At 45.0% G+C, this 12,012-nt stretch overlaps 2 protein-coding genes across 2 annotated transcripts in view; one reads left to right on the forward strand and one right to left on the reverse strand.

Annotated features, from left to right (window-relative positions):
* The window catches only part of LOC145346307 (dedicator of cytokinesis protein 2-like), a 1,149,449-nt gene that overhangs the window by 585,338 nt on the left and 552,099 nt on the right, over positions 1 to 12,012 (reverse strand). The window lies entirely within an intron of this gene.
* Positions 1 to 12,012, forward strand: part of LOC145348297 (INSYN2B protein-like) — a 133,628-nt gene that overhangs the window by 57,345 nt on the left and 64,271 nt on the right. The window contains exon 3 of the mRNA XM_080196502.1: positions 9,566 to 9,640. Coding sequence (XP_080052628.1) covers positions 9,566 to 9,640 — 75 coding nt within the window. The remainder of the gene's footprint in view (positions 1 to 9,565; positions 9,641 to 12,012) is intronic.

Here is a 12,012-nt window from a genome sequence, read left to right on the forward strand (position 1 = left end):
CCATTGCCTCTTTCCCCCTTCACCTTGAGTGGGAGCCCTCTGGTTCTTGAAGTGTCCACCAAGCAGAACAGTTTTCCCTCTATCAAGGGGAATAGGGGACTTAGGGAATTTCACAGTAACTTCGTTGCAGTGTTAATGTAAGCCTTACTTGTGACTAATAAACAAACTTAAAAAAAAAACTCATCTGTCCAAACCCCTCATGATTTTGAATGCCTCTGCTAAACAATCTCATCTCTCGAGCTCCTCAAGGTCAGTCCAAACTATCCATGTAACTGAAATCGCTCATTCCTGGGATTATGCTTCTAAACCTTTCCTGTACTGCTTACTGATTTGTCTCATCCCCCATTCCTCTCCCTCTATTACTGTGGCACAGTGGTTAGCACTGCTGCTTCAGTGTCAGTGACCCGTGTTCAATTCCAGCCTCGGGTGACTGTCTGTTGGAGACTGCCCCTTCTCCCCCTGTCTGCATGGGTTTCCTCCAGGTGCCCCAGTTTCCTCCCACAGTCCAAAGACGTTCAGGTTAGATTGATTTGCCATGGTAAGTTGACCCTCGTGTCAGCGGGATTGGAAGGCAAATGCGTGCAGATAAGAGGATAGGGCCTGGGTGGGATTGTGGACAGTGCATGGGTCAAATGGCCTCCTTCTGCACTGTAGGGATTCTATGATCATTCTATGCTACAGCATCCTTCTTCACCCCTGATCCTCACACCCTACTCTGTGTTCTTCATGAGTCAGCTTTAGCTCTGTTTGTGAAAACATAGGAAATAAGAGCAGGGTAGACCAGATGGCAGTGGACTTGCTCTGTTATTGAACACACTGATGGATGATCTTCCAACTCTTCCCCACTGCTCTGGCTGCTTCCCATAGCCCTGGATTAAATAAGAGACCAAAAAGATCTATTTCACCCTTAAATTGGTGGAAATGAACATTTTACACAGGAAATTATTATTTGTAATGGCTTCAATGAGTTCCACGAGGTTGACCTGTTAGAATATGAGCTCCCTGATTGATGCAGTTAACGCTGTCCAGTCCGGGAGCCCTGCAGAGGTTTATAATGTGGAGTGTCTGGGTTCCCAGCACTCAGGGCACGTACTCTGTACTGGGAAATACTTGCCTGAGTATTACTAGCAATTGTAAATAAAACCGGATTTGGTGAAGGGACACCAGCCTCAGAGGAATTATTTCATTATCATTTGGAATATACTGCCTGAGAGAGCGACGGGTGGTTAATGGAATTGAATCATCGAACGATTACAGCACAGGGAGAGGTTGTTCGGCCCATTTATGTCACGATTGACACTCTCTAATGCCTTCACATCCGTCCTAAAGCATGGTTCCTCACAATTGAATACAATAGTCCAAGTGAGGCCTTCCCAATGCTTTATAAAGCTTCATCATAAGTCATAACACATAGGAGCATATTTAGGCCATACGGCCCATCGAGTATGCTCCACCATTCAATCATGGCTGATATTTTTCTCATCCCCATTTTCCTCCTTTTCCCCATAATCCCTGACCCCCTTATTAATCAAGATCCTATCTATCTCTGTCTTAAAGACACTCAATGACCTGGCCTCCACAGCCTTCTGCGGCAAAGTGTTCCACAGATTCACCACTCTCTGGCTGAAGAAATTCTTCCTCATCTCTGTTTTAAAGGATCGTCCCTTTAGCCTGAGGTTGTGCCCTCTGGTTCCAGTTTTTTTCCTGCTAGTGAAAGCATCCTCTCCACGTCCACTCTATCCAGGCCTCTACCCTGTAAGTTTCAATAACGTCCCCCCTCATTCTTTTAAACTCCAATGAATTCAGACTCAGAGCCCTCAACCATTCTTCGTAAGACAAGCTCTTCATCCTAGGATCATTCTTGTGAACCTCCTCTGGACCATTTCCAAGGCCAGCACAGCCTTCCTTAGATATGGGGCCCAGAACTGCTCACAATACTCCAAATAGTGTCTGACCATTGTTTCCTTGCTTTTATAGTCTATGCCTTGATTTATAAAGTCCAGGATCCCGTTTCTATTGGGAGAGATGGTGGTATATGGTGATATCACTGGGCTAGCAATCGAGAGGCGCAGCCTAAAGCTCTGGGGACGTGGGTTCAAATCCCACCATGGCAGCTAGTGGAATTTAATTCTGTAGCGGGTACAATGTTGCCTTTTATAAAAGCATTTAGACAGTTACATGGTTAAGATGGGTGTAGAGGGATATGGGCCAAACGCAGGTAATAGGGACGAGCTTAGAGTTAAAAAAAGGGCGACACAGATAAGTTGGGCCTAAGGGCCTGTTTCCATGCTGTAAATCTCTATGACTCTAAGTTTCAAAAGGGGAATTAGATAATGGCCGGGATTCTCCAGCCCTGCCGCCAGCAGATCCCCACCCGCAGTTGGCGACTAGTGCAGTGCCGCAGGGATCGGTGCTGGGGCCTCAGCTATTTACCATTTATATAGATGATCTGGAGGAGGGGGCTGAGTGTAGGGTGATGAAATTTGCTGATGACACGAAGATGAGTGGAAAAGCAAATTGCCCATGCAACTGTCGAAATGTTTTTATGAAAGATCAGAGAATCTCACCACGAGGAGAACAAAATGTGCCACCTTCTGCTGGCGGGAAACACACACCCGGGAGGTCAGAAAATCTCGCCCCATACGTGAAAAGGAAAATTTTACGGGGTAAATTATGGGGTAAGGACAACGGGGAGTGCAAATGGGCCTCCTTCCGTGCTTTGTGATTCTGATTATACGAGAATAGCAGGCCATGGGAGCTGACCATTTTTCAGTGTATCAGCGTCACCCACACAATGTAAGGAGACCTACAGATGGACTCTCCACCTCTGTGGAGAGCTTCTCTGGTCGCCACTGAATATAAACTGGAAATGTTCTTCTCACTATAATTACCATCCCTCACCTTAACAAGCATAAAATCCATCAAAGGAAATTAAAGGCACTTTGCTTAAATATACACTTAACGTAATCTTAATGGAATCCATTATTGCCGCTTTTGACAGCTGCAGGTGTTAAAGTTGGATGAGGCATCATTATAGTCCCAAGAGCTCTGTGATGTCAGATTAGAGTCTTTTTTCGTGTTGCCAGGAGCAAATGAAAGGAATCACAGCACAGAGCTGAGACCTGGAAAGAGAATCTGGAAGCTGACAATCAACTCTATTTAATGAGAAATAGAAGTAGGAGTAACCCATAAGGCTCCTTCAGCCTGGTCCATCATTCAACAAGATAATGGCTAGTAGTTATAGAATCATAGAATATTGTACCATCTAAAAGATGGTTCCTTTGACAGTGCAGCACACCTTCTGTGCTGCACGATCATGTCCTGTTAGATTGGACGCTTAAGCATTGAAATGGGCTTTCAACGTGTCAGCTTCTGCCCCAGCGTTGAACTATCATAAGAACATAAGGAGCAGGAGTAGGCCATCTAGCCCTTCGAGCCTGCCCCGCCATTCAATAAGATCATGGCTGATCTGAAGTGGATCAGCTTCACTTTCCCACTTTCTCCCCATAACCCTTAATTCCCCTGTCTATTAGAAACCTATCCACCCGTGACTTAAATATATTTAGCGAGGTAGCCGCCACCACTTCAACGGGCAGAGAATTCCAGAGATTCACCACCTTTTGAGTGAAGAAGTTCCTCCTCAACTCCGATCTAAACTGCCCCCCCCCCCCCCTTATTTTGAGGCTGTGCCCTCTAGTCCTGCTATCCTTTCTAAGTGGGAAGAATCTCTCTACCTCTACCCTATCCATCCCCTTCATTATCTTATACGTATCTATAAGATCCCCCCTCATCCTTTTAAACTCCAACAAGTACAGACCCAGTCTATTTCGTCTCTCTTCATAGGCTAACCCCCTCATCTCCGGTATCAGACTAGTGAACATCCTCTGCACTCCCTCCAACGCCATTATATCCTTCTGCAAGTGCGGCGACTAAAATTGCACACAGTACTCCAGCTGCGGCCTCACCAGTTCCCTGTACAGTTGCAGCAAGAACTCCCTGCTTTTATATTCTATCCCCCTCGCTATAAAGGCCAACTTTCCATTCGCCTTCTTGATCACCTGCTGCACCTGCAGACTGGGTTTTTGCGACTCATGCACAAGGACCCCCAGGTCCCTCTGCACCATAGCATGCTGCAGCTTCTCGCCTTTTAAATAATAATCCCTCCTACTATTATTTCTGCCAAAGTGGATAACCTCACACTTGCTAACATTATACTCCATCTGCCAGGTCCTCGGCCACTCACTCAGCCTATCCAGATCTCTCTTCAGACTTTCCACACCCTCCACGCAATTTGCTTTTCCACTCATCTTCGTGTCATCAGCAAATTTCGTCACCCTACACTCAGCCCCCTCCTCCAGATCATCTATATAAATGGTAAACAGTTGAGGCCCCAGCACCGATCCCTGTGGCACTCCACTAATCACTAGTCATCAGTCTGGCACAACCAGAACTATGGGTCATAGTTTGAGGATAAGGGATAAACCTTTTAGAACTGAGGTGAGGAGAAATTTCTTCACCCAGAAGGTGGTGAATGTGTGGAATTCACTGTCACAGAATGTAGTTGAGGCCAAAACCTTGTGTGATTTCAAGAAGAAATTAGATATAGCTCTTGCAGCTAAAGGAACCAAGGGATATGGGGGTAGGGTGGATCAGGATATTACATTTGATGATCAGTCATGATCAAAATGAATGGCTGAACAGGCGTGAAGGGCCGAATGGCTGACTCCTGCTTCTATTCTCTATGTTTCTATGTTTCATAAAATGCAGAAAGAGGACAATGTGGCCCATCGCGCCTGTGGCATCTCATATTCTCACTCTGCACATTTTCCCTATCCACCTCCCTTTCCAAAGTTACTGTCGAATCTGCTTCCGTCGTCCTTTGAGGCAGTGCATTCCAGAAAGAAAATAATTCACTGCATTCAGCAAACAGAATCCTCCAACTTCCCCTCCCCTTCCCCCCATTACTGGACGGCATGGTGGCACAATGGTTGGCACTGCTGCTTCAAGGCACCAGGGATCCGGGTTCGATTCCCGGCTTGGGTCACTGTCTGTATGGAGTTTGCACGTTCTCCCCGTGTCTGCGTGGGTTTCCTCCGGGTGCTCTGGTTTTCTCCCACATTCTGAAAGGTGCATTGACCCCAATAGGTGCTGGAGTGTGGCAACTAGGGGAATTTCACAGTAACTTCATTGCAGCGTTAATGTTAGCCTACCTGTGACTAATAAATAAACATTAACTTCCTTCAATGTGTGTGCCCTGCTCAGCCAATCTCCTGCAGTGGAAACCGATAGGAGCTCTAATAAGATCGACCCTGCCTTAGCTTGAAGCGCTGGTTTGCTATTATGCAAATGGCGTTTAATGCGGAAAAGTGTGAGGTGATTCACTTTGGTAAGAATAACAGGAGTACAGAATATAGGGCTAATGGAAGGACTCTTGGTAGTGTTGACGAGCAGAGAGATCTCGGGGTACATGTGCATAGCTCCCTGAAAGTCGGCACCCAGGTTGATAAGGCTGTTAAGAAGGCGTACGGTGTGTTAGTTTTTATTGGTAGAGGGATTGAATTTCGGAGCCGTGAGGTCATGTTACAACTGTACAAAACTCTGGTGCGGCCGCACTTGGAGTATTGCGTACAGTTCTGGTCACCACATTATAAGAAAGATGTGGAGGCATTGGAAAGGGTGCAGAGGAGGTTTACCAGGATGTTGCCTGGTATGGTGGGAAGGTCTTATGAGGAAAGGCTGAGGGACTTGAGGTTATTTTCATTAGAGAGAAGAAGGTTACGAGGTGACCTAATTGAGGCATACAAGATGATCAAAGGATTGGATAGGGTGGACAGTGAGAGCCTTTTTCCTCGGATGGTGATGGCTAACGTGAGGGGATATAGCTTTAAATTAAGGGGTGGTAGTTATAGGACGGATGTCAGAGGTAGGTTCTTTACTCAGAGGTAGTAAGGGCGTGGAATGCCCTGCCTGCAGCAGTTGTGGACTCGCCAACTTTAAGGGCGTTCAAATGGTCAGTGTATAGTCATATGGATAACATTGGAATAGTTTAGGTGAGAGGGTCATTAGATTGGTTCCACTGGTTGGCGCAACATCGAGGGCTGAAGGGCCTGTACTGCGCTGTAATGTTCTATTATCTTAATGACTGCCCTTCATGTTTGAGCAATGCCTCGGGTTCTCCACGCCATGGTCGATCGTTTTCGCCAACACTCTAGGGAGGTCTTTAAGGGGATTGCCTCGCCCACTGGGAAAATGGATTAAAGTTTAGCCAAACGACAAGGAAAGCAAAGTGATTACGGTGATGCGGCATGACCGGATAAAGATAAATGGCTTTCAAATGGCTCTCTGAAACATTAAGGTTAATCCCTTTGTCTGAAGAGCAGAAAACTGAATTTCATACAACCTCGCAACCCATTATTCATGTCAACCTGAAGTAGGCAGCGAGGACGGTGAGTGAGATGATGGGAAGGGGCAGATAAAGAGCCTGAGCTTGAGAGAGAGGCCTAGGATTTTGGGAATGTAAGTGCAGAAGGGTCAGGAAATTTCACTGTTTGGCAGGAAGTGAGAGTTGAAAGATATGTACGAGAATCCCAGAGACTGCAGTGTGTGAGCAATGGCTGTCTCACAAGGTCTGATTGCTTGTTGTTCTATCTTTATGTTACAAATATTATCTTGCAGCCAGTTAGGCAGTGATATGTGCATCTTAACAAAGAAGCTTTTCATTTTCTGATGGAGAGAAAAATACTATTCTTTTCCTTAACGCAGGAAGAGGTACATCGACAGCACCTAATCCATCACCACCAAGGGTGAAAATCAGCCCTGTGGCAGCAAAGGCCCTTCCACCTTGAAACATAACCAAGACTGGGGTCTGTCTCCATGTTCTTCAATGGGGATGCACTGAGTATTAACATAGAAACATAGAAAATAGAAGTAGGAGTAGGCCATTCGGCCCTTCAAGCCTGCTCTTCCATTTATTTTGATCATGGCTGATTATCAAATTCAACATCCTGATCCCACCCTTACCCCCTATATCTCTTGATCCCTTTAGTTCCAAGAGCTACATCTACTTCCTTCTTGAAATCAGGCAATATTTTGGACTCAGCTACTTTCTGTGGTAGTGAATTCTACAGATTCACCACCCTCTTGGTAAAGAAGGAGGTTTGGAACACTGGATGATGATATCACTTCATAGCCCAAAGGATCTAATCTCCAGAGGAACATAGGATTTAGGAATAGGAGTAGACCATTCGGCCCTTTGATCCTGCTTTCTCTTATTCTTTTGTGGGATGTGGGCGCCTCTGGCAATTCCAGCATTTACTGCCCATCACTAATCACTCATATGGTGATGGTGGTGAGTTGCCTTGAACCGTGGTAGTCCATTTGTTGTCTGCACCACCATTCAATAAGAGCATGGCTGATCTGACTGTAGCCTTAACTCCGCTTTTCCTTTTGCACCCCCCAACCATAATCATAGAGTCTCTATAATGTAGAAAGAGGCTATTCAGCCCATCAAGCCTGCACTGAAACATCTCACCCAGGCCCTATCACCATAATCCCATGTACTTAGACTGCTAATCTTCCTGACACTAAGGGGCAATGTAGCATGCCCAATCCACCTAACTTGCATATCTTTAGACTAGACGACCTTGTCTATCAAAGGTCCATCTAACTCTGTCTTGAACGAATGCAATGAGCTAATCTCCACTGCTTTTGGGGAAGAGAATTCCACAGACTAATGACCCACTGAGAGAAAACAAACTCTACTCAAGCCTGTTTTTAGAGAGGCTTCTTATTTTTAAACTCATTTTTATCCTTCGTTTCAGGATTCCCCACAAAAGGAAACATCTTCTTTGTATTCAGGTTACCAAGTTCCGCCTTCTCTTCCTGTACCAACAGAAAAAATTGAATTGAGCTGGCTGGGGTTGGACTTTCTTTAATAAGCCCACGAGGTCCATGGGGAATCTCACTGTGGGGCTCATTGGGTATGAGTTCCCTGGTAACAGGCTGTCCAGCTGGAACTCATTATCTGAAGTTTTTATAACACAGGCCCAGGACTGGGCCTGCTGAACTGTAGCCCCAGGCAGGGACTAGTGTGTGCACACTAAGGTAGTGGTTTTATTTTTTATTCCTTTCCAGTCGGGCTTCCTTAGTCATTATAGATTTCCTCCCTGCTACTCCCGCAACAACTCTCTAAATTGCTACGCCGTTTGCCTACATGACCAACTGTCACTTTCAAAACACATTCTATGAAGCACTTTGAGATGTGTGATAAGTCACTTGTTATATCTTTGCATTCCTTTCCTCCATCATTCATTTCCTCCTTTCTTTCTTTTTCTTCATTCATTCATGCATTCATCCCTTCATTCCCATTGAAAATGCTTTAAAAGACCATTTGATCCTCCATGTTTCCTTTATTCATCCCTGGGACATGGGCATCACTGGCTGAGCAAACATGTCACTTACTTATAACACATCCTTTCATTACTGTATCCACCTATCTAATCACGGAGGCTTCATGACACAGTGATTAGCACTCTGCCTCACAGTGCCAGGAATCCGGGTTCAATTCCTGGCTTGGGTCACTGCCTGTGGAAAGTCTACATGTTCTCCCATTTTCTGCGTGTGTTTCTTCCCGATGCTCTGGTTTCCTCCCGCAGTCTGAAAGACATGCTAAATCCTTCCTCAGTGTACCTAAACAGGCGCCATAGTGTGGCGACGAGGGGATTGTCATAGTAACTTCATTGCAGTGTTAATGTCAGCCTACTTGTGAAACTAATTAAATAAACTTAAAACTTAATAATCATGAATGTTGACATAATTTCAGCCCTGGCCACTAACTGTGTCAATGAATTTCACAACTCACTGCATCAAGAATTTTCTCCTGCCCTCTGTTCTGAAGTATGCTCAATGCGGTCACTATTATATTCCTCGGAAGCCTTACTCCCTATTGTTAATGTTCATTTGATGCTCAGTTGGATATCCCTTTAAGTTAAGATGTCCCTGTGAATCATTGAATCTCGGTAACACAAAAGAAGATCATTTGGCCTATTGTTTCCGTACTGGCTCTTTGAAAGACTTCTTCCACCAGTTGCACACCACTTCTCAAACAGCCCCACTATACCCTGCTTTTTAAAGTTTAAAGTTTACTTCTTAGTGTCACAAGTAGGCTTACATTAACACTGCAATGAAGTTACTGTAAAATCCTCTAGTTGCCCCACTCCGGTGCTTTTTCAGGGTGGGGAGAATTTAGCGCATCGTTATGTAGAATTTAGCATATTTATTTATATGTGTGACAGGTAGGCTCACATTAACATTGCAATGAAGCTACTGTGAAAATCCCCGAGTCGCTACGCTCCGGCACCTGTTCGGGTATACTGAGGGAGACTTTAGCACGGCCAGTGCACCTAACCAGCACGTCTCTCAGGCTGTGGGAGGTGTTCCCTCTTAGGAGCCAGCAAAGATCAGCAGATACCAGGAGAGAGAGAAGAGGCTGGAGGGAGAGGGAATGCTGGGGTGAGTGCGCATTAACTTATCAGATAAGTTATTAATTGTGCGGTTTGCATTCCAGGAGACAATCCTACCACACTGGGCAGGACATTGCGAACTGCGGGACCTGTCGAGACTGTGCCTGCATCATCTACAGGTAGAAGCACTTTCTTATTCCTGTCTAACACCTGACTGTGCTGTGAGGCAGACAGCCAGTAGCTTCACTGGACAAAGACTGCTCCACTTAACTATGACAGCTTCGAGATAAATTTCGCTGCGTGGAGCTCAGCTCATTAGAGTTATTTTGAACGCTTACACATTATTAAGCAGATCCAGTCTCTGGGGATACAACCAATTCTCCTCTATTTGTTGGCACTAATATATGCAGTTCATTAGGCAAAGCTATTATCATCTGATCATTCCTGATCGTGTGATAATCATTTAAAAATATAGTTACTAATCTGACCAGTGCAGAGCGAAACTGATAAATGAGTGAAGTTCTTCAACCGAAAATGAGCCTATTTGCATTTAGGTCTTTACCTAGGACACATCTGCGCTGAAATAACTCTTTCGCATGGAACATGTTCCACTGCATTCCATTATTGATGATGACCTACATAACAGCAGTCTTTGCTCTCCTTGCTAATGAATGATCCTTGAAGCATTCTGAGTTTTCAGTCATTCCTTGTATTGAAAACAATAAAGTCAACCATTGGAAAGGTGGGTTCTGTAAGAAGTCTCACAACACCAGGTGAAAGTTACAGTACGTGAACTTACAACACCAAGTTAAGGTCACAGTAAGTAATCTCACAACACCAGGTTAAAGTTAGAGTAAGTAATCTCACAACATCAGGTTAAAATCCAACAGGTTGATGTGGTAGCATGAGCTTTTGGAGCACTGCTCCTTCATCAGGTGAGTGTAGGATTTGTTTCACAAACAGGGCAAATATAGACACAAACTCAATTACAAGATAATGGTTGGAATGCAAATTTGAGTTTGTGTCTATACATGCAATGTTTGTGAAACGAATCCTGTACCCACCTGATGAAGGAACAGCACTCTGAAAGCTCGTGCTACCAAATAAACCTGTTGGACTTTAACCTGGCTGTGAGACTATTTGCTGTGCCCACCCTAGTCCAATGCTGACAACTCTACATCAGCTTAAACAGATGTATTTGGTAGCACGAGCTTTCGGAGTGCTGCTCCTTTGTCATGTGATGAAGGAGCAGCTGATGAAGGAGCAGCGCTCTGAAAGCTTGTGCTAACAAATAAACCTGTTGGACTTTAACCTGGTGTTGTAAGTCTTCTTACTGTGTCCACCCCAGTCCAACCGGCATCCCCACATCAAGGTGGGTTGAGAAAGGAACAGTTACTCGGCATGTGCTCCCTTTTGGAGAGGGGTTATCTAATTGAATTGTTTAAGAAGATAAAGGGATTCAATGGGAGCAACTTGGGGAAACTACATTCTCTGGTGGGAGGTGGGAACAAGGCAGTATCATATTAATTTTTATAAACTATTCTTTCACGTGATGTGGGGCGTCACTGACTAGGCCAGAATTCTTATTCCTCTTGGGAAGATGAGCTACCTTCTTGAACTGTTGCAGTCCAGCTTGTGTCCAGAACATAGAATATCAAAGCCTGGTGAGTTACACTCAATGTGAATTAACAACAGTTCTGCCCAGCGAGAGTATTGCATTCAATTCTGGGCACCACACTTTAGGAAGAATGTGAAGGCTTCAAGAGGGGACAGAAGAGATTTGTGAGAAAGGTTCCAAGGATGAGTAATTTATCATTTATGTGAATAGAATGGAGAAACTGGGCTTGTTCTCCTTACAGTGTAGAAGATGAGAGGAGATTTGATGGAAGTGGTCAAAATTATGCGGTATTTGAACTGGTTAAGTAAAAAGAAACTATTTCCAATGGCTGCAGAGTTGACCCTGAGAGGCTACTGATTTAAGGTGATTGACAAAAAATACAGCGTGGACGTGGGGACAAATTGGAAGGTCTTCATGCAATGAGTTGTTCTGATTTGGATTACATTGCTTGATAGTGCAGAAGGTACAAATTCAATGGTAGCCTTCAATTGACTAATGGATGCCTTGGGGCTCAGCCAAGCTTCACAGTGCACTGAAGGTTGGCAGGGAGGGTAAGATGGACCATTGGGGTTTGGTGGCAGGGAATAGGTTGGCATGGGGAGGGGGGGAGGAGCAAAGGTAAGAAAAGGTGACATGCAGACCATGTCACCTCTGAGGGGCCATTAACTCATTGACAAATAGGCCCGACTCCGTGAAAAATTGCGAGGGACGAGAAGATCTCCATCAGCTGGCTAGGTGGGGAGGGAAGGGTACAGACTAGTGACTCACACTAGTTCACACCCTTATCTGCCACTGACAAAAATTGGGCACGGCAGGAATCATTGAATTCCTTCAGTGCAAAAGGAGGCCATTCAGCCCATTGAGTCTGCACCAACTCTCTGGCAGAGCATCCCAGCCAAGTCCTATCCCTGTAGTCCCACATATTTACCCCAC

This window comes from Carcharhinus amblyrhynchos, chromosome 1 (assembly GCF_965287045.1).
Source record: "Carcharhinus amblyrhynchos chromosome 1, sCarAmb.v2.hapA, whole genome shotgun sequence".
NCBI lineage: Eukaryota > Metazoa > Chordata > Chondrichthyes > Carcharhiniformes > Carcharhinidae > Carcharhinus > Carcharhinus amblyrhynchos.